At 45.2% G+C, this 27,014-nt stretch overlaps 1 protein-coding gene across 2 annotated transcripts in view; it reads left to right on the top strand.

Annotated features, from left to right (window-relative positions):
* Window positions 1-26,977, top strand: part of LOC133949987 (tetratricopeptide repeat protein 28-like) — a 119,807-nt gene extending 92,830 nt beyond the window's left edge. Inside the window, exons 6-24 of one of the 2 annotated variants that reach the window (XM_062384119.1) lie at window positions 1,887-2,683; window positions 2,811-3,355; window positions 4,965-5,488; window positions 9,724-9,833; window positions 12,531-12,660; window positions 12,780-12,998; window positions 14,794-14,953; window positions 17,245-17,385; window positions 20,343-20,487; window positions 20,644-20,823; window positions 20,965-21,509; window positions 21,612-21,859; window positions 21,960-22,084; window positions 22,180-22,411; window positions 22,659-22,735; window positions 23,383-23,406; window positions 24,109-24,238; window positions 24,370-24,477; window positions 24,639-26,977. In XM_062384119.1, the coding sequence (XP_062240103.1) occupies window positions 1,887-2,683; window positions 2,811-3,355; window positions 4,965-5,488; window positions 9,724-9,833; window positions 12,531-12,660; window positions 12,780-12,998; window positions 14,794-14,953; window positions 17,245-17,385; window positions 20,343-20,487; window positions 20,644-20,823; window positions 20,965-21,509; window positions 21,612-21,859; window positions 21,960-22,084; window positions 22,180-22,411; window positions 22,659-22,735; window positions 23,383-23,406; window positions 24,109-24,238; window positions 24,370-24,477; window positions 24,639-26,248 (6,050 nt within the window). In that variant the 3' untranslated portion in view covers window positions 26,249-26,977. The remainder of the gene's footprint in view (window positions 1-1,886; window positions 2,684-2,810; window positions 3,356-4,964; window positions 5,489-9,723; window positions 9,834-12,530; window positions 12,661-12,779; window positions 12,999-14,793; window positions 14,954-17,244; window positions 17,386-20,342; window positions 20,488-20,643; window positions 20,824-20,964; window positions 21,510-21,611; window positions 21,860-21,959; window positions 22,085-22,179; window positions 22,412-22,658; window positions 22,736-23,382; window positions 23,407-24,108; window positions 24,239-24,369; window positions 24,478-24,638) is intronic. The other variant, XM_062384127.1, reaches the window with a different exon arrangement.
* The last annotated feature ends 37 nt before the right edge of the window (window positions 26,978-27,014 follow it).

Here is a 27,014-nt window from a genome sequence, read left to right as displayed (position 1 = left end):
AATATTGGTGATGCACATTTCAAACATATCCATTAACCTAGAAAAATATATGCAATGTCCTGTATATATATATGTTATCTATATCTGGCAATTTCTAGATGTGAATATGCAGAATATGTAGCAGGGTGAAGATTTTGGAGCTGGAAGCCTTTTGGTTTCCGTTTCTAGTTTGACCAATCACTTCTGAGAAGGCTTTGGTTGCCGGCTGATAAACAGTCAAGAGCAAAAGAGGTGGAACACACATCACCTTTTTGATTTCATATCCACATAGCTGTTTAGAGATTAGCCATTATGTTATTCGACTGGTTTGATTAACGAGAGTGGTGTACGAAGTGTAGAAATAACGTAAGATCGGAGTCTTATCCACCATCGACACCAGAAACCCCAAAATATTTGCCGTTGCCCCCAGTGGCTAATTCACCATCAGACGATAGCCGATGGGCTCGGAGACTGCATACCTGGTAATGTGTCAAACTATTATGCAGTAAAGTGGCTCTGACTGTAGTTTCACCAAATCTTTTTTCCATTCTCTCTGAAATAAAGTGCTGCTTTTGATCGAGCCGTCGTTTGAACGCATATCCACATCACATTATTACATCTGCAGTCGTTTGAGCTGTCTGTTTAGTTTCAGTCCCACTGTTTATGTAGCTTGTGTTCAGGCCCATAATGTGGCAGGTTTCGGATGAAATAAATGGGAAAACACACATGGCGGTAACTAATCCCGGCGGCACCATCACATACACACCACAAGCCACAGAGCCCCTCGCCGTCCCTGGTTCCCACCCACTCTGGCTCCAGAACTGTTTCCATCCCTGGTGTCCCATCAGTGGCTGCACCCCAGTACCTTCTACTGTAGCTTATTAGTCTCCATGCTGATGCAGCAAAGCAGTGACAGCAAGGCCGTATGGTGAATGGAGAAGTGAGTTAGTTGCTCTAAAGCTGTTTTTTGTCTTCATGGACTGTTAAAAGCTGGGTGGCAAAGCAGAGGGAGAGACTCAGAGATTAAAAGTAAATCTTGGCAGGAATGAGATGAGATACTTTTGATATGCTGTCTTGGCCCTTTAGTCTCCGCTGTGGGTTTGTCAGTGTGTATGAGTGTGTGGGTGTTTCTGTTAAAATCTGTTTACACATTCACATTGTAGAGAGATGTCGTCCTTATGGAGATAGAAAGCAAATCCACATAACGTAAATCATTACATTTTACGGAGAAGGAATGTTTTAGGGTGGTTTAAGGTTATGTTTAGGTTAAGTTAAGGATAAATGTTAGTTATGGTAATATGTCTCTAGGAAATTATTTTAAGAAAAGGTAATGTCCTCTGAAGCCATAGAGACACAACTGCGTGTGTATTTGTATTTGTGTGTGAACGTGAGCGCACCAGATGGTTGCCTGGCTGTAGGGTAAAGCTATTATTTTTCATGGGATGGTATTTTATCTGAGATAATACACACAATGCACTGGCTTCGCCATTATTTATTGTTTCTCCACACATATCTCATTTTTCTGAAGTTTTTTGCTTTGCTTTCCATCAGGACTTCACAGTCGCCTTTACTTTCACCGCCTTTGTCTCTCTTTCCTTCTCCTCTCTTAATTATTTCCAACCCTGTGGAAATGTTGCTGATTTTGTCTCTCAAAAAGACGTTACTAGACTAAAAGACTAAATATTGGTGTTGTAATAACTGTCTTTAATGGCTCTACATTTTAATTACCATCATTTTGTGGGAGAGTGTGTTGTGTAAGCAGAGACCAGATGGCGCAAAGAGCATATTTTAACAACCAAATGACTTGTTTTTTACATGAAGAGCTGACGAGGCACTTGAATTTTACTCAATTACATTTTTTCCCGCAACGGGTCCTTAACTCCATCTTCTCGCTGTGTCTTCCACAGGCATTATCCACCAGATGAAGGGAGACTATGAGACTGCACTGAAACTCCACAAAACACACCTGGCCATTGTTCAGGAGCTGAACGACTACGCCGCTCAGGGCCGGGCATATGGAAACATGGGTAACGCCTACAACGCCCTGGGAGCCTTCGACCAGGCTGTTCGCTACCACCGCCAGGAGCTGCAGATCTCCATGGAGGTCAACGACCGGGCCTCGCAGGCATCCACCCATGGCAATCTGGCTGTGGCATACCAAGCCCTGGGAGCCCACGACCGTGCTCTGCAGCATTACCAGAACCACCTCAACATAGCTCGTGAGCTCAGAGACGTCCAGAGCGAGGCACGCGCTTTGGGCAACCTCGGCAACTTCCACTGCTCTCGAGGAGAGTTCCCCCAGGCTGTGCCCTATTACGAGCAGTACCTCCGGCTGTCCCCTGACCTCCAGGACATGGAGAGTGAAGGAAAAGTTTGTCACAATCTGGGTTATGCCCACTACTGCCTGGGCAACTATCAGGATGCTGTCAAATACTATGAGCAGGACCTAGCTCTTGCCAAGGACCTTCATGACAAACTGAGTCAGGCGAAGGCTTACTGTAACCTTGGTTTGGCATTCAAGGCCCTAGGAGACTTTACTAAGGCAGAGGAGTGTCAGAAATACCTCCTGTCACTGGCCCAGTCTCTGAACAATGCACAGGCCCGCTTCAGAGCTCTGGGAAACCTGGGAGACATATTTGTCTGTAAGAAGGATGTGGCCGGAGCCATTCAGTTTTATGAGCAGCAACTGGCCTTAGCTCACCAGGTATGTGTGTATGTGTGTATTCCAGAACAATTCATCATATAAATAGGATATGTCATGTGAAATGTAATTTTGGTGTCATTCACCCATGCCCCTCATGCGGGTTTTGTGGAATTCTTTCTTGTTTCAGGTTAAGGAGCGTAGAATGGAGGCCTGTGCCTATGCCGCCCTGGGGGCCACCTACAGACTTGTGCAGAAATATGATAAAGCTCTTGGCTACCACACCCAGGAGCTGGAGGTGTATCAAGAGCTGGGCGACGTGTCGGGAGAGTGCAAAGCCCACGGTCACCTGGCAGCTGTCTACATGGCCCTGGGGAAATACGCCATGGCCTTCAAGAGCTACGAGGAGCAATTGGAGCTCGGGCGGAAGCTGAAAGATCCTGTGGTGGAGGCTCAGGTGTACGGGAACATGGGCATCACAAAAATGAATGTAGGGGTGATGGAGGAGGCCATTGGCTACCTGGAGCAGCAACTGGCCACTTTACAGCAGCTGAGTGGCAACGAGGCGGTCATGGACAGGGGCAGGGCCTATGGGAACCTGGGAGACTGTTATGAGGCTCTGGGAGACTTTGAGGAAGCCATCAAGTATTATGACCAATATCTGTCAGTGGCCCACAGCCTCAACCGCATGCAGGACCAGGAGAAGGCCTACAGAGGCTTAGGCAATGGGTACAGGTGAGTCATTATATTTCAAATTCACTATTTCATAAAGTCAGAGAAATACTTCTCTGCCTTTGCATAACACTGGTATCAATTCCCCTCAGCCGTTGCCACAGCAGATAATTATATTGACAGAGTATTATTAATAATCACAGTAATCCTACTTTGCATATTATCTTTCTCCTTACATTCACTATCAAGGACCACCATAGTTTGGAGACACCTTAGTGGTGAGCAAAGCTTGGATGTAAGCCTGGTGCTCGCTGTCTCAGCAGCAGCCTTGTGGCCCTGGCCTTATCTGTATGCAAAGAGGCTTTGGCACACAGATGACTGAAACTGAGGGGAAGCACAGTTATTTGAAGGCAACCTCTTACGTCTTGCATCTCCTCTCTCTTCTATTTCTGCCTGTGTATTAGAGGGACGATAGCATCCTCGGATACCACACTGCAAAATAAGACATGGAAAGCTTGCCGAAATCCTCACTTCAGAGATGATTTTCTCCTTATTGTGCATCATCAGCGTGGCACCGCAGCAATCACACACACAGAAGAATTAGCCCTGCATGAGTTCAGAGGGGAATAATAGACATCACACCCAAAACCTTTCCCGTCTCCCGACAGCTCTTAGTCGAGCTCATACATTATCACACAAGACTGATTAAGCTGAAGGCTTTTATTCTTTTTAATGCCCCATTTGAGCCTGCATCTGTCAGTAGTTGGTATGCATGAGGATGTGAATAAAGTCTGCTGGAAGGCTGTGTAGGCAAATAAAACGTCAAGATGGGATGAATGGCGCTCTGTCAAAACATACGCAAGCGGATGGAGGCACGGATCCTTTGACAGATGACCCATCTCGTATTTTTGAGGGTGGTTAAAACGGTTACCCTTCAGAAAAATAAGCTTCAATTTCCAATTGAATATCAGGCTCAAACATTTCTCCTATATCCAAGCCTTTCACACGCAGCAGCTAAACAGTCATGTGTGGGACTTCTGTCCTTATTTAGTTGAGATTTTTTTTGTTTTTTTTTATGAAACCAGTGGTTGATCTAGGATCTGTCTAAATCATGGGACATCATGGGACATAATTTACACACCGGGGACAATTATATGATATACATCCGTGAACAATTCCTGACTCAGTAAATGTATAGCTTTGAGGAAAGCCACACATCATTGAATTTGTTTAGAAAATTGTTCTTTGTGAAGAATATTGTATACTTAGATCATGTTAATTGTTAATAATGTCAGTTTCCTCAAAAAATAAGTCTACTGACAGGACAGGGGCACTTCAGGGGCTTCAGATTTCAGCTGGGGGCAGTGCACCCCTGTCCCCATCCCTGGATCTACCCCCGAATTAAAGTATTCCTGCTATGTCCTTTCACTGTTTTATGGACTAGATTTGTATCTGTATGTGTCTAGTTTCCATATTAATATTTCATTTTTTCATATGAGATAAGCAGAGAAATGTTGTCACCTTGTAGGATGCCTCCCAATTTGCTCAACTGGACAGGAAAGGCCACTGACAGATTTTCCTTTAATTTTGTCTTGTTAGGTTGTTATCTCACACATCTAGCTCCTAATCTGCTTCACTCTAACACTCATTGGTTTTCTGTCTTCGTCTGCAGGGCCATGGGACACCTACAGCAGTCCCTGGTGTGTTTTGAGAAGCGACTAGTGGTGGCTCACGAGCTGGGGGAGTGCGGAGGCAAGGCCCAGGCCTACGGTGAACTAGGTGCTCTCCACAGCCAACTGGGCAATTACGAGCAGGCCATATCCTGTCTGGAGCGTCAGCTGGCCATTGCCCGTGACACCCAGGACCGACTACTGGAGGGGGACGCAAGCTGCGGTTTGGGTGCTGTATATCAATCTATGGGAGAGTATGAGACGGCCCTGCGATGCCACCAAAGTGACCTGGAGATTGCAGAGGAGACGGGCAGCCCCGAACGCCAGGCACGCGCCTACGGCAACTTGGGCCTTACCTATGAGTCGCTAGGAAACTACGAGCGGGCAGTCGTGTTCCAGGAACAGCACCTAAGTGTGGCAGCACAGACTAATGACTTGGCTGCCAAGACTCTGGCCTATGGCAGCCTGGGGAGAACACACCATGCACTGCAAAACTACTCACAGGCTGTCATGTACCTGCAGGAAGGTGAGTGAGTCGGGGGGAGCAGGAGAGAGGATTGCCTTTGTTGCCCGAGCTGATAGGCTTAGAGTATGTGAATTCATGAATATGAAATGCAGAGCCTATTTGTTGCTAAGCCTTTGCCACATTTTTATTAGGAAGTGTACTTGTGTGTGTTTGGGCTTTTGTGCGTATGTGTTGTGAGTGCACAGGGGGATTTTGTGTGTGCATTATCCGTCTGTGTTGTCTTCTGTTGTGTAACGTTATACCAGCATTTGTGTGTATGTCTGTGCAAACCTATCAGGATGCACGCCAAGTCATTTTTCCTGTTCTTCACACCCCTATATCGACTTTCCTCTGAGGGTTCTTTGCAGTGAGTTGCCAAAGGATCTTTTCACACGGCGGCTGACAGACTCCTGCCTCTCACGATTCATTGTCCCCTACAGATGTCTGTGAAATAAAAACCTGCTGCTTGGTCCCTCAAATATTCATTATGTTAGTGACAGTGCAGGAAGTGCTTGACGCCGAGGATGTGATGAGTGGAACCATCCGTGGATGTGAGCTTAATGTCCGTGCCACCAGCCTCGCATGTGCCCAGTGATAGACCTTGTGTGCAGGCCCACCCACCGGGTTACGACCCAAACCCTGTTTGAATCCCAGAAAATGCTGCTTGAGTGAAACGACAGTTCTATATTTCACCCTGCAGGGAGTGAATGCAAAAATACAGGGATGCCTCTCGTCCATCTTTCCTCCATCCACTTTATTAGAGTTAGAAAGGCCTACAGTGACCCATACCCCCTCTGCCGGCCTGCTTGTTGAGCTTTAATGGAAACAAAGGCGACAGGCCTTTCTGTCTCCACCCTGTCCTCTTGTTGTCCCCTGCACTGTCCTTGTATTGTTCCTTGGTCTGGCTGCGGAAAAAGAACGGTGCCTTCAGTATCGCTGACAGCCAATTATTTCTGGGCAACCTACCCAGACCGAAAAGTTGGCACGTTTTTTTTATTTCCTCTTCAGTTTTTCTATTTTTTCTGCTGGTTTTGTGTTATTCATTCTTCATGCTGCACTTGTTTTTTGTTTTTGTCTCCTGAAAAAGATTAATTGGAAGGAATGATAGAAAGGCAGCTCCAAACTAGAGCAGATACTGTTGACAACGTGACCTCCAACTCTGTGTGTGTGTGTGTGTGTGTGTGTGTGTGTGTAAGACACACAGAGATACCAATTAACTGCTGATGGGAAGTCATCATTTCTGTCACTTCAAGTGTTCACACCACTTCACCAGTTATCTTCCTGTAATTTTATACCAAAGGACATTTCACAGCGACGTCTAAATCAGAGACAGGGAGGGAGGCATTTCAAACGAGATGCACTTTTAAATGATAACCACAATAGTGTCATTAAATCAATGTCGTCATTGTAGCAGATAATGGAGGTATTACAGTTTCTTCTTGCTCGGTTTATGGAAGCGCAACTAATGGAAAAACAGTATTGACCTACAGTGGCAGGCCATGTTAGGAATGTAAGGAATGCACCTGATATGTGAACCAGAAGTAAATGCATATACTTATAATGTTATAGATATTTTTGTTTGTGTTGGTAAGTTATAGTATTATGGCTTACATGTTTGTTATCCTTCCTTATATATGTGCCTCATACAAAATGATGTGCAAAACAACCATATTTAGAATAATGAACATCTATAGCAGGGTATACCTTTATCATTTGTATATATCGATATCAGTTGTAGCTATAAAAAGCTGCATTCATCATGTGTAAGACCGAGCATACAAATATTGTATGTTCATATATAAAGTATATACATGTATATTTTTTCAAATATTTTCATGTTAAATAGAAGATTAGCATCATCACAGGAAATTAAATAAAACATTAAGTCTTTAGAAGCGTGTTTTAGGCGCGTATAAAGAACTAGAGGTGTAAAAACTAAATGATAGTAGTGTGTAGAACACTGTGAAATGTCTGTTATCATCATATATGGACCTCTCAGTTTTCAGCTTTGTCTCTCTGTGTTTATATCTATAGGTCCATATATATACACTGTATATATACACCAGCATTGTGATGTAAATTTAAGTACAGTCTTGATACCAATGCACATGATTGTAGCAATGTGTTTGTGCAGGCTTTTACATTGGTGGTAGTGTTGATTCAATATCATGAATATGAAGTATAATACTACAATATCATCGTCAGTATTTTCACATTAGTAGCCTTAGGTAGCAGCCTTGGAGAGAAATAGGTGGATTGTGGTGTCATCATAGTAGAGACTTCTTGATTGGGAAAATGTCTCCAGTCTTTCTAGTCCTCAGAAAGTGTTTATGTCACGGGCACTGAATCAATTGTGTCCATGGGTGAGGATATTTGTGTATGTGGTGTGTGCACGTAAAGCTGGTGTCCGAAGGCAGAGGTGCTTGGGCCCCTGGGCTGCAGAGAATCTCTCCCCCAGCTGTCAAACAGCCTTTAAAGTGTTCTCTAGTTGCTCTTCGGGGTGCAGCCAGCCACGGCCACATCCTCATGTCAGCCGCTACTACGTGACTGTGCCTGCGGGGCGCACCAAAGGCATGCATGGTGACAGTGACACACACGGAATGATACTGCGCGGGAGAACAGAGGGAATGAGAGAGTTCGGGAGAGAAGGAGGGATGGAGAGAAAGAAAGGAGGTGGAAGGCGGGTGGAGGGGAGAGGCAGAGATCGGCATTAGTCATAACTTAGATGTATTATTTCTCTGTCAAGAGAATAAAGAAAACATAGAGTTGGTTGACATTCAGGCTTGATCATAAAGAACTATCATAGTGCGGTCCGGAAAAAGACATGTTCTATGCGTGTGCGTGCGTGTGTGCAGATGAAAGGCTCCGAGCTGGAGCTGAGATGAGTGAGGGGTGAGGATGTCAGAAAATGAAAAGGATAATTTAGATGTGTTTCCTCTCTCTTGCTCCAGCGCCTAATGAGCCCTAAGCAGTGCCGAGTCCCCGCGAGCACTGCCACCACAGTCAAGATGAAACAGGTAGAGAGAGTGGAGGGGGCCAGAGACAGAGGCATGAAGATGAAAAAAATAAATACAGAGGTAGAGGGAGAGAGGAGCTCAGTGGATGCATGGGGGAAGAGATCAGGCGGGCAGGCAGGCAGGCAGAGAGAGGGGTGTGCGGAAAGATAAGGAGCGAAGGGAGACTGTTCCAGGCTTCAAAGGCTGCCGGCTAGCGTGGCCATGGAGGAGCCATGAAGTCTACGGTTGCGTGGTGTGCCGGGTCTTGCGGAATCGGCTGGCTGTTTTCGGGTCACGCTCTCTGTTCTTGGCTTATCTGGTCCAGCCACAGACAGTTTTCCAGGAATGCCGAGGAAAAGCGAACGAGGGGTGGCTTGGCCCAGTTTCTACTCTTTCTGACCAAAAGCATGTTGAGACCCCTCAACAACCACACGAGCGAGCGGAGAGACTTGTAAATGCAGAGTCCGTGTTAAGTGAGATTGTGCATGAGCAATGGCCTCATTCAAAGCTGCAGACTGCTTGCTGTGCATTTAGCACCTTGTGGGCAGTGTGTGGCGCAGCAGCTGTCGTCTTTTTTTTTCATCATTGTCCTCTGCGGAGTGGCATTTTCTTCTCAGTAATTGGGCAGAGCCAAGCACTCGGCAGGAAGACTGAGGACACATGCAAAGATGTGACACACGCATCACTGCTTGAGGGATTGGAAGTGAAAAACAAACTGTTCGCTCGCCAGGTGATCTGACACAGGCGCTCTAACTGAGCATACACACCTAGACACACACACACACACCTAGACACACAAACCTCCCCTGGCTTCCCTGACAAATCTGAAAGTCTCTCAAACAAAACAACACAAAGCACTGTGTGTTTGCATTCAGCTTATTACTACATCATCAGTGTGGGCGTGCAAATATTTGCGGATGTCTTCATGATATTGTGTGGCTTCTTTTATGCAAGCATCAGGCTTGTGTTTGTGTTTGCTCAGCCAGTCAATCCTTAGCATTGATTACTATGCAGTCCGATTAGTGTTCCAACGGCCTCTCTCTGTGGCAGAAGTGTGTGTGTGTGTGTGTGTGTGTTTTAGTCCCAGTGGGAGCACTATCTTACAGCTGAGGCCAAATATCCCAACCTGTTCGCTGTCAGAAAATCAGCGCCGTGCTATGCTTACATCTGTTACTCTGAAAGATACCTAAGAGTCTGTCTGCTCTGAATAACTTTTGCTCTCCCTCTCTCTCCTGCTCCTGCTTCCTCCCCTCCTGACAGGCCTGCGGCTCGCGGAGCAGCTGGCTCGGCGTGAGGACGAGGCGAAGATCCGCCACCGTCTCGGGCTCTCTCTGTGGGCCAGTGGGAATCTGGAGGAAGCCCAACATCAGGTGAAGTATCTCCAGTTCCTACTCTTCTCCTCTCCTCTCCTCTCCACTCCTCTCCTCCTCCATCTGGACTCCTTCCAGCGAATCCACCTCTCGTAGTTAAAGCTGACCTCCAATAAGCGCACATCTGTTGGTTGGCATAGATTACAAATGAGAGGGGGAAATAGATATCCAGAAACACGGGAGAGGAATTTTTAGATTTTAGACAGAGAACAACGGGAGAAGAGAAAGGACAGGGGGCTATAGAGGTTGCACACGGCTGCTGGCAATACGCTGGGGGAGTCTGTCGAGTTGGTGAATGCTGTCATCGCAGCAGACAGGCGACAGATCACTTTTTGTAAATGTGTGCATGGTCTCAGGAGTCCCGAGCCTCTGCGTCGACTTCTCTTCAGCCCACTGCCCACCTGGCAAGCATGGAATATCCCCCTTACATCTCTCTTTACAGACTGTCCACACTGGCTCAAGATTAGAATTTGTTTCCTACCCTTGTGCTTGTCTATTCACGTACAAGTCTGAGAAGCAGTGGCTGTCACGTGTGTCTGCAGGGATGTTATTCAGATGCTTTCATTTCCAAAATCTAGTGCAGAACATTTCTTCTGTGACATACGCAGACTACGTACATCCGTGTGACCCAGATAGCTTTGTTTCTGGGCCCTGCATCATACATTTCAAAAAGTTACTTTTGTCTGTTTGCAATTATCTGTAACAAGAGTTTGGGAAGAAAGATTGAACCGAGGTGGTGACATGAGCCGAGGCCCCCGACTCGTGTTGAGGAAATTATGTTCAAAAATGTTATTCCAAAGAGCCGATGCCACATATTGTCAACTTTACAGTTTAACACTTAATCAAAATAACTTCATTAGAAACAAATTTCTCTGTATGTCAGCTTTAAGCACCCAGGGTGAGGTGAAAGTGAAAAGGGACACTGTTGTCCTGAGAGTGTGGTTCCAATGTTTATTCATGTTGCTGCACATGACCTTGTTAAATACCTCGACCCACTTCAAACCTCATTTGTATTGGCTTGTTTTGAAATTCGTTAGCTCTGGATTCTATGTACTTGACCTTATGTTCCTTATGTTCTGCATGTATTTAAACCCAATTGTACTTCAATGCCCCAGCTTTTATCCTGATGTTCACACCCACCAAATATGTCAATAGACCACTTCCCACCACTGTCTGGAAATAAAGCTGAAATGTCACTATTCAGTTATCTTAAATATCAGTGGTCGACTGTAGATGTAACTTCTCAAATCTCCGATATTGTCTGTCACAGAGGATGAGTGTTCCCCAGAGAGGTTATTCCCCAAATATCATTAGATGTGTGTGTAAGCAACAAACACTCACGTTTCCAATTCAGTGTGACATTGACATTCACTTAACATGACAGATAAAAGCCATGTCAGTGTCAGTGACTCTAGAACATGATAGTGCAATCTGAATACACAGCAGCGGAGGAATATAGCAGGTTTTACCTTTACCGCTGCCAAGCAAGTCACTGCGGACGCAGCACATTTGGGATTGTTTCCCTTTCATCTGAGCCAGGAGGGTTCAGGCCAGAGGAAAGGCACTGTGAGAAATCAGTTTCACTCTTAAAGGGATGTCTGCAAGCTTAACAGATTAAACTAGCAGTGCAGCAATCAGCCCACAGCCCTATCGGCAGAATCAGCCTGAGACTAGGAGCTCCGTCTACTAGCACTAATGCAGCAGAGCTCACAGATTCTCTGCCGATCGCTGCTCACTCCCTATGACACACTTTTCCTGCGTGACCTTGGGATATGCCAGACGAGCTCCAGAGTATGCATACATGTGTGCGCACACACTCTTTCTCCTTTCTTTCTCTCACCAACGCCCCAGTGCTGATACAATCCATTTCATCCATACCAGCAACCTTTTCTCCTCTGCAGTTCTTTGTCTTGGCTCACACTGCTGTGGTCAAGCAGTGTGAGCATAGTGCTTCAGCGTCTCTGCTGGACCCCGGGCTCCTGGAGAGTGGCTCTATAGCAGCCCCGGTCGAGCTACAGGGCTGTCGTAGAAGCAGAAATAGGAAATCAATAAAGGCTCCCATGAATCAGCACTCCTGGCCGGCTCCGCCTGGCCAATGTGCAACACTGCTTGCCGCCCCGCTCCTCCACTGTCTCCCTCTCCTTCTCTCAATCCAATGTCTGGCACTGAATAGAAAGGTCCAATAACACAGACAGGCCTATTGAGTCCACAAAGCATTTCATTCCTTGGGCGCTGTCCGTCCATGATGCCCAGGTAATGGTTTAGCCTCTCATTGCCCTTTCCCACATCCAGGAAAATAAGAGCTGAAGAGAGGTTTACTTGTGTTTGGTGGCGATTCATCAAGTTACATTACAGTATTTTCCTCCGGTGAACGAGAAACATAATTGGAAGGCAGCAAGGGCGATCGATGATCACCATGAGGTGGGATGCTACCACCTAGTGGCCAAGATTAATCTTCAAATCTAATCTCATTCTAACACATTTGTGGACATTTTATTGCAAATTGAAATTCTTAAAGCCTCTCGACTACTTATTTATTATTGACTTCCTCACATTTAATACAATGCCAGTTTCCTGCCCTACCATTTAAATAGCATAGAACCACACTTGACCCTCAATAAAAGCAGAATCATGTAAAACCAACAAGTAAAATGTAGCTGAAAGTATCTGATTGTTGATGTTATTGCTTATCTTCAGCTCTACCGGGCCTCTGCACTGTTTGAAACAATCCGCCATGAAGCCCAGCACAGCACAGACTATAAACTCTCCCTGTTTGACCTGCAAACTTCCTGCTACCAGGCACTCCAAAGGGTCCTCGTCAGCCTAGGTATGTCCACACACATACTTCTCACATCCTCAAATCTTCATGCTGTTAGATTGTAGTCATCTTTTGCTTTTGGCCTGTAATGTAAATTATTAATCGGCCATGACCTCTGAACTCTATAGGTCACCACGATGAGGCCCTGGCAGTGGCGGAGAGGGGTCGTACACGAGCCTTCGCCGACCTCTTGGTGGAGAGGCAGACCGGCCAGCAGGAATCAGACCCCTACACCCCAGTAACGGTGGAGCACATCCTGGACAACGTCAACAGCCAGAGGGCCTTGGTGCTATACTTCTCCATGGCTGCTGGCTACTTGTACAGCTGGCTGCTGGCTCCAGGAGCAGGTAAGATTTGTCTCTCTGCTTGGTGTGTCACTGTTTTGTTAGGAACACGTCTTGCTGTTGTCAAGAAGCGTTTGCTTTTACTCAGGTAAAATCGATTAGATTGTTTGTCCGTTCTGTGACACTTTGACTGGCAAATTTACACTTCAGCCATTTACCTATGAACCTACCTCTATTTTCCAATGATCTTTATAGAACACATTCAAAACTACAGGCTTCATTATTTGTTCAAGGTAATGCAAAGTCATTTCTTCTAATATTAAGTTGATCTATTCTTGGTACACACAGCATATTCAAAGACAAACAGTGCACGCTCATGCATGGATCCTTACGGACATAAATAGCTAAAAATATTTTCCTTCTGAATTTAAACAGCTTTTATGTTTAGAAATGAAACAACACACACACAACTGCATTCATTCATATACACACATTTGCTTGTTGGAATCAAAGAGGATAAAAGGCCTAGAGGCTATAGCTTGTTTTCAGCTGCCGGGTAAGAAGGCCAGCTCTAACACCAAGTGGCAGTGCCACCTGTCACTCCACTGTTAGGATTTGCCCCCTGCCTCGCTCCACACCCCCAGAAGGCATCTGCCAATGAACCATGCTAATTGATAGTGACACAGCCAAACAACACAGGCCACATCTTCACACATGCCAACAGGAAAACACTTAGCTGTTACACCAAATTAAAAAATGACTCTTTCTCTTTGCCTTTCTTCTCATTTTCTTTTGGTAGAGTGATTTTGCACATCTCATTTTTGTCTCTTGTTTTGACATGCTGATTAACACCAACGCAGGCAAAAAGGTTAAGATGCTATTTGAGTATATAACTCGTGAAATTCCAGTTTCATGAAGAGAACTGGCAGAGCTGCTGGTGAATTACAGTGTGTGTCACACGACCCCTGTAGCTACAGTGCTGTTAGCTGTTTTTTGGCTCTTTTCTTTTCTCTGCAGTAAAGAAAGCCACTACCCATGTGCCACGCCACCAGACCTGAACATTTGATCAAACACAGCTCTCAGGCAACAGCATGAACTTGACCCCCCCAACACTAGTCCTACGGAAAGGGAGTAACAGTTCAGGCACCAGTGGAGATCTTCAAAGCGCTGAATATTGCCTCAGGCTAAGAGGGAGCCACTTGCTCACTAATCGTCTGTCTGTCACTTTCTAGCATTCCCTGGCATTCAACTGGCACGTGAACATTGCCCTCTCCTAACAGCCTGCAACCAGCCGAAGGGGCTAATAATTACTAGTTACTACTTCATTATTTCAGTCGGTGATGTGCACAAACACTCAAACAAACAGAGACATGCACACATATATATATATATATATATATATACTCCTGAATCACATTTCTGACCCATTTGAAATAATGAATACGTGTCTATAATACATAGACAGGACTGATAAACCCCAGAGACACACACACACACACACACACACACACACACACACACACACTTCCCCGCCCCCTCTGATGTTCCTGCTCGATGCTCAGCGGAGCTCTCATGGCGGGCAGCAGATGGCACAGGCAGTCTACACTTATCTTTTATTGAACATTATTTGTTTTATTCATTTTGCTCCACACATGTTCGACTGCACGTGGCCTCTCTCACAGCTTTGAGCTAAACCGCAACATCATGAGTAAGTGATGCAGATGTGTTAGAAAAAAGAAAATGGTTCAATACATTTGCGTTGGTTAGTCACCTTGATATTGTTATTGAAAATGTTTCATCACCCTGAAAACTGATGTCACCTTTGCCCACGTTTTCTCCCTTCACTCTCTCTCCACAGGTATCCTGAAGTTTCATGAGGTGTACTTGGGCGAGGGTTTATCAGAAGGAGGGTCAGACTTCCAGGAGGGCGGCGGCAGTGGAGTGGTCAGCGGGTCGTCGTTGGAGCAGCAAATTGCCAGTGCCCGGGAGGCCCTCGGAGTAGAGTCTTATTACAGCCGGTGAGATGGTTACCGCTGTCACAGTGAAATGAAAACTCTAGGTTTGAATGATGAGGTTATTATCCACATCGCCAAATACTTATTTATCATGTAATTAATAGAAACCGTGCTAAAGAGTATCAGTTGTCTTTTGGGGATTATTTCACAGCAAATACATGATTTACAATAAGTTATGTGACTTCTGGCTTTTAAAAACCTCCTCCCCCGCCACTCACTTTATATGAATCATTGAATTCACCATAAATGAAGTGACATCAGAAGCAGCGTTGTCTGATGGTGACATTTTGGATGATCAGTCCTCACAAAGCCCATTTCTTTCCCAAGTATATCATGCCTGTGCTACTGACATCTGCTCTTGATATATTTTGATAAATGTAGGAACTTATGGCAGCTCCACTTTTTTTTTTCTTCGCATGCAAAGGACTCCATTTCCCCCATTATGATCATTGTTTCCATGATTATACAGCTGTTAAATAAATGTGAAACTCCTTAATATTTTAGTTGTGATCTGTGAAAGATTGCTGACAGAAAATGTAAGGAAAGGTAGTAAGTAAAGGAAGAGAGCATTGGCTTTACTGAGAATGGGTGTTGAATGAGTTGAGGTGGTGAAAGTCTAAAAGTCAGAGGCTGATGAATAAAGACCTAACAACAGGGCACGTAGCCTGAGGGACTCTGCAGGACGAGACTGAAAATGGGGTGAGATTTATTGACTGAATTTATCCCGTTGACAGCCATGGGTGTACACCATGTTTCACATTATGAGCCTTGTTTCTCTAGTTCATGTTTGATCCATAGGGACCAGCTGGTCTGCGCAGTGCCAGCCTCCGCCACCCCAGCAGCCGGGGCCCTCCTGCCCCATTAGCAGCTCGTTTACTACTCCAATAGGAAGTTGCACACACACCACCGTGCCTGGATGGGCACAATATGGCACCACTTACCAGCCCATTCATTCTCCATAGTTCAGAGCTAGGGAGGCAGCACTGAGAAGAATGGGGAGAGAGTATATGCATGTCAAAGCAATGAAGATATAGAGCAGGGGTGTCCAAAACCCCAAAACAACAAGAATCAAGAAAGTACAATTTCTTCAAAAATAAAGCAAAACTACAAAGTTCTGTAAGTAAGTGCCATTTAAGTGCCACTAAATTGTTAGTTTAAAAAATGATTGGTGTTTTTTTTTTTTTTTCACGTAAATATCAAGTTTAGGTAAGATATCTTATAATAATTTAATTTAATACTTATTTCCAATATTTATAAAGTGGGAACAGAACCAGTGAGTGGAGAGTGAGGGTGTCCTGCTGGTGTCATTTTTAATCCCAAGAGTCCGAGGTGACCATTTCATTCATCATTCATTGAAATGTGGTTCTTCATAAAGTTATTTCTAACATTTGGACCAGAAGTAGTTGATTCATGAGAATTTGAACCCTTGTGGTTCATGGCTGTCAAATCTTTCATCACATAATCTGAGGTGCACATGTTTTATCACCAAAAAAGGAGAAGGAAAACTATCATTCCTTTATTGACTTAGATGAAGTGTCTGTGTTGAGTTCATTAGTCTTTAACCTTCTTTGGAAATAAGGTCTAACCCCTCATTGTTTCTTTACTTACAACCTGCTGCCATGTTTGGATTCACAGAGCGACTCCCGCCTGAACAGTTGTGTGACCAATGTTCCTCTAGACTCTAGTGGAACATTGGTGTCTATATTATAGAGAGAGGGGAGGCAGCAGCTGCTGTGCTTTAATCCATTCATAAATATATGGATTTTATGTACTAGGTCTGATAGTATATGAACATTAGCTAAATCAAAAGTGCTGCGCACTTCAAGGTTTTAAAAAACTGGTGGTAGTGGGATTATAAGGTGAAGACAGATCCCATGTTGTAAGTTTGCTCTCATCTACCATGAGAGACAGAAGCTAAGAGTTACATGGTATGGGTTCTTCAAGCAAAGAAGAGAGAGATGGAGAAGAGTGGTGGCGAGGTAATGATGGTGGGAGTGGTTGACTCCCCACAGGCTGGATCAACATCCCGAGCATTACAATGAAAGGATTTAACTCTGCTTACCATCAGGGTGTTGGACCGAGCCTGGGAAATTAGGCCAAGTGTGTGTGGGTGTGTATTTCGGGCAGATCAGGAGTGTGTGTGCGGCTGATTTATCCGCGGAGAAACAATCTAAGTCTGTGTATTGTCTACGTTGCTGAAGTGCCTTTTTCTTGCCAAAATTTCAGTGCATGTCTCTAATTCCATCTCTCTCTCTGTTTGCATCTCTCTCTCTCTATCTCTCTCTCTCTTTCAGAGGGTGTTCGAGCAGCGAGACAGAGAGCGAGGCTGGAGATTTGTTGGACCAACAATTCGAGGAGCTCAACAACAAGCTTAACTCAGTCACCGATCCAACAGGCTTCCTGCGCATGGTGTCCAGAAACAACCTGTTCAACAGGTACGAGTTTGTTACAAATAACCTGCATGTTCCTGCAGAGAGCTCTAATCAACAAGCGTCACCCAGACCTACTTTTTCCACAAAGAATAGAAAAAAGGGAAAGATTCAAAATAGCTGCTTGGGTAAGGAGATTCGTGGGTTTTGTGGCTCATCTGTGAAAGGAGTCCTTTCTCCATTGTTTAGCCAGCGCAGAGGCAGCATGTGAATCCTTCTTATTAAAAAGACTGAGTAGAGCCAAGCTGCTGAAACCCTTATCAACTGCCACTGTGTGTGTGTGTAATGTGTAGTGTGTAGTGTGCATGTGTGCGCAGTGTGTGTGCAGTGTGCAAGTATTTGTGTCTTTGTCAGACACTGAGACCCTTGTGGTTTTAAGATGTTTACTCTCTCTGTGTTTATTGTGCAGAATTATGTGTGCGAAGATTTCTGTGACTCTCCCAGTGGCTTCTTCTGAGTATTATTCAACAATACTATGCAAAGTATTAATTAACATTGTGCTGATCGGCTATGTATACCAATAGAATGTGTGCATGCGTGTGCATGTGAGAGTGTGTCTGGGTCATATTGCCCTGTCCTCATCCACAGTTGAGCTGCTCTTTGATGAGAGGGTAATTCCAGCTTTAATTGAGTCTTGGTGCTCATTAAGCCCCTTTAATGGGTTGCCGGTAGTAATCCACTCATTCTTTTGGGTCTCAAAAAAAAAATCTCTGGATTATAAAGCTCCTCATGCTTAGGAGCCTATCGTCTATCACAATGCTTAAGCAAGAGAAAAGGGAGGAAACCTCATTGTCGTTTCGAGGCATACATCTTAGGGTTTGGTGTTGGATAACGTAAATGTATGTACGCTTCAAGGGCTTTCTTTCACTTCCCTTTGCCTAATCACCGTTATTTTAAGCTAATACTGCTATATTTCCACAGTTACTCCTAATTATGTGAATCATAATGAAATCTAAATGAATGAAAATCTGCGAGAACAAAACACCTAGCGCTAAAAGGTCTGCTCTTCATGTTGCGGTATCGTCGTTTGGTGTTATCATTGATTGCCCTATTTTAACACCGAGATCTAATCTTCACTAGGGGGCTTTGAAGGATTACTCCGAGAAGGTGATAATGAAAGTCTCTTCGTGTCTAATCCCCTCAGTGTGTAATTGAAACGTTTTTATGCAAGGTGATAGCACAATGAGATTGTTTGATGATCTCGATGAAGTTGTCACTAACGAAGAAGTACACACAGCGAGAAGAGGATCCCTGCATCAAAAGAGCTGAGTGGCCACTAGCTGAAGCAATAATTTAGATCAGCGCTGGAAATTAGGCCAGTATAAAAAGCTGGTGTAAAAATAAAGTGTGTAGTTGACAAACCTCCCAGATAACACTTAGAGCAAATCTTTCAGCTACAGACCAAACTAGACCTTCAGCCTTCTTCACCTTCAGCCTCCCTGCTTTCAGTCTTTTCTTTTCACTGTTTACCGCTACACTTGACACTCACCTTTTCTTGGCCTATCCCTTCCCTCCTTTCTCATTCTTCATGTCAGGCTAACAAATGCTTGTTTGCTTTCCCATGGAGGCGCATGCCAAGGCCTTGGAGAGAGACAGAGTGTTGGGAGGCTGGAGGGAAGCCAGTGGCCTGGCCTCCGGCTACCAGAAGGGCAGGGGAGATGTCTGTTGGCTGGGGCAGGAAGAAACTCTAGCTGAGCAGATGGATACAGTGACAAGCCCAAGTGTGGTGTTGTGCAGGCTTCTAACCCCTCAGCCACCATTAGTACAATTCTCAGTTGTGAGTCTGTGCTTGAGCAGGGAGCTGACACCTCCGTCACGCAGCAGACATGCCTCAAACACACTGGGTTTTCTTTTCATTGGTTTCAGAAACCAAGACGCTCACAACCTCTGCTTCTATTAACTGTGAGCTTTGAGTTTGACAATATGTAGAGTAGGTCCCTGTAAAGAGGGGATAAACCCTGCTTACCTCCTCTTCCTGCTGGGATTCTGGCAGGCTGATGGTATTCACATCTTCATGTGTCTGTAAAGTCCAGATTACCACAGTGCAACACTGCCATCTAGTGTAGATCTATATATTGGCATGATATTCTTTTGGTTTGTCTCAAGTCAAGTTAAATTATACTCAGTCTGAGATCACTTTCCCATTCCGGTGGTCTCAGAGCTTTGGCCCTGATTGTTTGTGTTCACAGAGGTATTGCAGCACATCTGGCACATCTGCCTTCGTCTGCCTCGTACTTGGTGCCACCACCACACACACACTCACAGGAGCTACAGTGTCTTGCTAGAGTCTTATCTGATGTAACACTATGCAGTAAGTTAGGCATGGAGCTCTGAAACCACATTCCCAGCATGTCTGGAGAGCTCATCAGGAGCAGCAGGGTGGTTTGGCGTTAATGGGCAGTTTGATGCACGATATCTCTGTGGCAGGGGTGACTGGAGGGAAAAAGCTAAACAGAACTGAGGAACCCAAGGAATATTTTAAGATGAAATAATTTGATTGAAAATGTAATTATATGAACATTTTGAAATGAAATAATAGCGCTATTTAAAATGTGTTTCAATCTCAAATGCTCTTCTCAGAATATAATAATTTGTTTTCAAACTAATTACTACCCACTATGCCCTATTTTAGTAAGTATCTAACTTAAAGTTACATTGTGACAGTGATTTTGACTCAAGGAGACTTACTATGAGATATTTTTTATCTGTAGATGTGGAGGATCAAAGACATTTTTGTAAATTACAGAAAATAGCAGTATTTATATATATATATATATATATATATATATATGTATATAAATACTGCTATTTTCTGTAATTTACAAAAATGTCTTTATATATATATATATATATATATGGTGGTATTGTAGTTATTTCTGTAAATGCTGTGTGTGTTTGCCTTAGGATTTTGCAAAGTGAAAGTGTTGTTTTCACATGCATTGCTTTGTGCTGTGTTTGTACAGGAGTTGCCAGAGTATGACCAGCCTGTTCAGTAACACCATGTCTCCTGCCAAAGATGGAAGCTCTTCCCTAACTCGCCGCTCCAGCAACCTCGGCAAACCTCCGCTCCGGGCACTTTATGATTTGCTGATTGCACCTATGGAGGGGGTGAGCACTTCCACTATGGGCCATCGCCTGCCTGTTCATGTACAGTAGTTGTAGATAAACGAGCATTAGAGAAATCCAGATATGAGATAGAAAGCACCATGTTTTGAAGACTCTCTTGTATATATGTGTTTTCACAATAATCCTGTTGTGTGACAGGGCTTGATGCACTCCAGTGGGCCTGTTGGCAGACACAGACAACTGGTGATGGTGCTGGAGGGAGAACTGTACCTCATCCCCTTTGCTCTGCTAAAAGGAAGCTCCTCTAATGAATATCTGTATGAACGCTTCAGCCTCATCGCTGTTCCCTCCATCCATGGCCTTGGATCCAATGTAAAGGTTGTGCTCCTCATTCAGATTATTGAAAAATAATGTATATCTTCTCTTTGATTGTTGAGGAACTCTGTGGCCACAAATTCTATTTCTGTAAGATCTTATCTCAACTGGACAAGGATTTAACCCTCATTATTGTTTTCTCAGGCTCACTCTCGGCGCCCAGGACCGGCTCCATGTGGCGGTGTCTCGATGGCAGCAGTGGTGGGGAACCCTCGCCTGCCCTCGCCTGTGATGGACCGCTGGCTGTGGGGACCAATGCCCTCTGCGGAGGAGGAGGCTCTCATGGTGGCCGAACTGCTCGGATGCCAACCCTTGGCTGGCCCTTCCGCAACCAAGGAAAGGGTGATGAGTGCCCTCTCACAAGCCGAGTGCGCCCACTTTGCCACCCACATTTCCTGGAAATTGGCAGCACTGGTGCTCACCCCAAACCCTGAGAGCGTGCATGGTGGGGCAAGTGCTAGTGTGGGAGTGGGAACTGTGGGCAGAGGTCCAGGTGGGAGTAGAGGCAGCAGTGGCCGAGGCAGGAAGGGCTCGATTGGAAGCAGCTACACCATCCCAGAGTCTCTCCACATGCAGGATGACAGCAGTGATGTGGAGAGTATCTGTGACAGTCCACCGCTGCAGGAGTTCCTCCTTACAGCTGCAGACATATTGGACCTGAGGTTGCCTGTCAAGCTGGTGGTGCTGGGGTAGGTGAACTGACAAGGGGGACAATTAAACACGTTATTCAAGTACATATATTTATAGTTTCCTTACTCAGTATCTCATGTTGTGTGTCATTGTGTCTTTAGTTCATACCAGGAGTCCAGCAGCAAAGTCACAGCAGACGGTGTCGTGGGATTGACCAGGGCCTTCCTTGCCGCTGGGGCTCAGTGTGTTCTCGTGTCCTTGTGGCCCGTCCCTGTCGCGGCCTCCAAGGTTTTCGTACATGCCTTCTACACTGCCCTGCTCAATGGGACCAAGGCTAGTGCAGCCCTGGCAGATGCCATGAAGACTGTTCAGAGCAGCAAGCAGTATTCACACCCCTCCAACTGGGCAGGTTAGAGATGCCACTCACTTACATATTAATTCTACATTCCCATAATACAAAAATATGTCTGTTTAATGGAGCTGTTTTAATCACATTTTTTTATGTGCAGGTTATATGCTGATTGGCAATGATGTGAAGCTCAACAGCCCATCTTCCCTCATCGGCCAAGCTTTGGCAGAGATTCTGCAGTTTCCAGACCGAGTGCGTGATGCTCTGAGAGTGTTGCTCCATCTGGTGAGACATGGACAATCGCTAATACACACACACATACACACATACACAATGTTGCAACCAGGCATACTGACGCAGCACTGCCATGCTTCCTGCAGGTCGAGAAGTCTCTGCAGAGGATACAGAACGGCCAGCGGAACTCCATGTACACATCCCAGCAGAGTGTGGAGAACAAGGTTGGGGGGATCCCAGGCTGGCAGGCCCTGCTGACAGCGGTGGGCTTCCGACTTGACTCTGCAGGCCCTGGTATCCCTGCTGCTGTCTTCTTTCCCACTGCAGACCCAGGAGACAGGCTTCAGCAGTGCAGCACCACTTTACAATCACTACTGGGTACATACCTGAGACGATCTCTACATTAAAGTATAATCTGAATCTGCTGTTTTACTGATTTGTTCATTTTAGATGAGTCTTTATTGACTTTCCACATATAACAGACATAGTTATCTGATGTTTGCAGCCATGTTTCATATCAGCTCACAGGATATCACCTTTTTAGTTACAATGCTATTTAGTTTCGGTAAAGAGAATGTGGCTTGCGTAGGAATAACGCAGAACTTCCTCTGTTTCCGTCTCTCAGGTCTACCACCACCAGCTCTTCAGGCCTTGTGCAAACTCATCACAGCATCAGAGGCAGGAGAGCAGCTCATCAACCGGGTAGGCTCCAGATGCTCTGACCAAACGCTGCTGTATTTTTAAATCTAATGCCGTAAATAGAAATTGGTCTCTGGCTCAAGCAACAAATATCACTGCTCTTATTTAGTGTTAAGAGGTACCTCTTTGTACCATATGCTATATTTATATAAATCATTGCATAACTATTGGTTATGTCAGGAATGGACACACGCTTGCACACTGGCAACTCAAGCTGCAGCTTAATCTGCATTGAAGCCTACGTAGCAGTCTTTCAAGTACAAAGTCTCAGCTACAATGAGTGCTGTTCTCTTGTACCCAAACTCGTGACAGCAGAGGATTAATCTTATGCTGCAGAGGTTTATCCCTGTTTACGTGTAACATGTGGTTGTCACATGCTCCAAGTGAAAGGCCATCTAGTAAAATGGTGATTAGCAATTTTTGTTACCTCATCGTGCAAATATTGGTCTCAATGCACAGAACAGAAAACATGCTCAACCTATTCTATATTTCCTGATTCCATCAAACTCAGTAATGTCTTATAAATGTTGGTTACTTGTTGCTGTCATCCTTCTTGTTGACCTGAACCCTTGTACCCTTTGTGAATGGCTGGTGTGCATGCAATTAAAAGCTTATTCTCTCTCCCCCTTCCCCTAACATGCGATCTGAAGGCTGTTAAAAATATGGTGGCAATGGTAAGTGTGCCTTCACCTTTCCTGCACTCATCCCATTCAGCCCTGTTCCTTCACTCTCCATCGTCTGTCCTGTCAAACTCTCGTAAACACTTCTTGTCTTCTTGTGAAGAACCTGCTTTACAAGTTTACTTGTTTATGTGTCATTTTGCATTTGTTTGCATAAAACATTTATTGTGCTGTCCATAATTTCCCCAACTCTTGTTCCTGCAATCAGATCTTAGGTATTTTGAGTATCTAAGGGTTTGTAGGGGGTGATAGAGGCGATTGAGCTATAATATAAAAAAGAAGTGGGGTAATGAGGCATGTTTCTACTTTCTGCACTGTTACGTCAAGTTGACAAAGGCGTCTCTGTTCTAAACCAGTTAATCCGCAAACAAAACAGGCAAGTGTGTTCAAAGGGCACGTGTAAACCCCCTCTCAGCTCCGCTTGATGTTCCGTGGACCTGAGTGCTCATGAATAGGACTCAAGCATGTTAAAAAACATATTAACACCTGATGTGGTTGGCATTACATCATAGAACTTACATTTGTAAAAGGAAATGTCCATTTAGAGCAAAGAACTATATAACTTTGCCTTTGGATAATTCAAATTCATGATAGAAAGGAAATTGTTGTTTTTGTTAATTTTCATTAGTTTGTTGATTACTTGTTATTCCTAACTACTGCATCTTGTCCGATCTGTCTTCCCCTCCTCTTCTGCAGCTCCACCAGGTGCTCGTCCAACTCCAGACAGGAGAGAAGGAGCAGGATTTCTCCCTCCTGCCCATTCAGGTGTCCATTAGTGTGCAGCTATGGAGACTGCCGGGATGCCATGAGTTTCTAGCTGCTCTTGGTGAGTCAACTTTTAGCTAATGAAACTGCAGATTCCCTTTCAGTTTCCAACCCACCAAAGCATTTACGTGTGCCTGTGGACTCACATACATGCTGACACATTGAAAAACTGTTTTCCTCCTGTGTGTCCAGGATTTGACTTATGTGAGGTCGGCCAAGAAGAAGTGGCGCTAAAGACAGGCAAGCTAGCCAACCGCCGCACCTTGCACTTTGCCCTCCAGTCTCTACTGGCACTGTTCGGTAAGTAAACTGAGTTGCTCCTGTTCATTGTATCATTTCTCTTCCTCGTGATATTTTGCTTTATTTGACTGTATATAAGAAAATTCCAGACACTGCAACCTTTTTAATGATTTTCTTTTCCGATGTGACAATTTTCCATTACTCTCCATCTCTTTCTACAGACTCCACAGAGCTGCCCAAGCGTCTGAGCCTGGACAGCTCATCTTCCCTTGAGTCTCTAGCCTCTGCCCAGTCTGTGTCCAACCCGCTGCCCATGGGATACTCAAGCCTTCCCTTCTCTTCTCATTGCCTGGACAATCAGGCCTCAGATGCCATCTCTGTCTATAGCCTCAGCTCTGTCGCCTCTACCATGAGCTTTGCCTCCAAGTCAGAGTGTGATTTCCTTAGTCATCGGCAACGCAGTGGGGCCACAGCACACTACTCCATCCACAAACACCCTCACGTTCCCCGCAGTCGCTCCTCCCCTCATGGGGCAGCTGCTGCGGTGGCAGGAGCCCGGGGGGACGAGGAGGAATATGAGGGTTTTTCCATCATCAGCAGCGAGCCACTGGGAAGTCACTGTGACTCCTTGCCTCTACCGCCAGGCCACAGCCAGCGCCACCACCGTGGAGGCAGGGGGGTCGTCGGTGGATCTGGCACAGGAGCAGGGAGAGGCTACACTGTGTCAATATCATCAAGGGGCAGTGTCAGCACCCCCACATCCCCAGTAAAAACAAGCCTGGTGCCCAGCCCAAACTCACCATTCCAGAAAGTGGGTAAGGTGAGCAGTTCAGATACAGGTGAATCTGACCAGTCCAGCACTGAGACAGACAGCACTGTCAAGTCTCAGGAAGAAAAAACTGTCCCTCTGGATCCTCAGGAGCTGGCCCAGAAGATTCTGGAGGAAACTCAGAGCCATCTACGGGCTGTGGGTAGCCTCCAGCGAGCTGGGGCAGAGGGTGGCCCAGCTGGAGGAACCTCGGCACGTAGCAGCGCCTTCCGATCTTCTGAAACTAGTGCTTTTAGCCGTCCTAGCAGCAGTGCTAGTGGCCGAGCTCAGACTTCCCCAAAACCCAAACCTCCCTCACGATCCTCTTCACTGCAGAAGATAAGCTCAGGCTACAATAGTCCTGCGGTTTCCGAGTCTTCCCACAAGGAGGGCAGCCATCCTTCACCCACTCTGGACAGCAATGCAATGAAACTCAAGTACCCAAGCTCCCCATACAGTGGCCACATTTCACGTTCACCGAGTAATGTGTCTCCCAGTTCGGGTCACCAGTCCCCAGTTGGTAGTGCTCCATCCCCTGCCCTGTCCTACTCCTCTACAGGCTCTGCCTGCTCTACGTCAGCTGATCCCCCAGACTTGGACCGGCTAAGAAGGGGGGTGATTGATGAGAAAGTCCAAGCTATCCATAATCTGAAGACCTTTTGGGCTAACGCTGCAGCCCAGCAACAGCAACATCTACGTCCTGTCAGAGGCGTCCACAGTTCTCCTGGACCCCTTGCCTCTGCCAGTCGGGATGTACTGAGCCTTCTGAACCTCTCGCCACGCCGTTGCTCCCCTAACGATACCCAAGACAGCCTGGAGCTGCGGGAGCTGGGGCTGCAGTCACTGGACAGGGGCAGCAAGAACTCTTCCAATGGACACCACTGCTCCAACAGCAGAAAAGTGGCTCCATCACCCACTATTTCCACAAGCAGTAGCCCTGGTGCTCGTTCTATCCGACTACCCGCTGGCAATGGATACAAGTTTCTGTCACCAGGGAGATTTTTCCCATCCTCAAAATGCTGAGACATTTAAAATGGTCCTATACTTTTACCTATAATTTGTTATCCTGTGTGCTGGAGGAGTGTGGAACTTTTTCACGTCCACTGTTGGCCCACCGCGCTTGACTGACAGTGAGAAAAACAAGATGCGGTCAGTGAGTGCGACCCTGCAGAGGCACATAAATGCTTTGGTGTTTCTTCTCTATGTGCCCATAACACTGTAAATGGCAATGAGAAATACTCAACGACCTGATACTGTGGTTGTGTGTAACTGTGTGTCAGGTAAATGTAAATGCCATTTGGTATTTTCCCCCAAAAACTGTTTGTGTGGGCCAAGATGCAACAGATATGACTGGTTTTCTCCATTCTATTTTTTTGTTTTAAATTTGAATGGTTATTGTTATTATTGTTATTAATATTATAATAATTATTATTATGTTTTGTAAATTAATTCCAGTGTTTCACAATCAGTATTAAGCGTTTTTATATTATTAAAAAGTATCATGTAAAGATGGAAAGAGTGGGGAAAAAAGATTTAATATTTTTTATTGAAATCAGAAGGGCACTTTGCCTGATTTCTTTGTGAATTGACTGTCTGCTCTGAAGCATGGATTCTCTTGCTATTCAATGTTAAGTACCATGTATGACTTTTTAGCCCATGATTTTTTGAGATTAAACCTGAAAGTTTCATGACAACCATCTGTCATTTATCAGTAAACTGTTTCAATAAAAACATCATGTTTGCTTTCTTGTATTCCTGACCTTGATTGTGTCTTTTGAAAACAATGTGA

This window comes from Platichthys flesus, chromosome 3, assembly GCF_949316205.1.
Source record: "Platichthys flesus chromosome 3, fPlaFle2.1, whole genome shotgun sequence".
Classification (NCBI taxonomy): domain Eukaryota; kingdom Metazoa; phylum Chordata; class Actinopteri; order Pleuronectiformes; family Pleuronectidae; genus Platichthys; species Platichthys flesus.
This window is presented reverse-complemented; position numbering and strand designations above follow the sequence as displayed.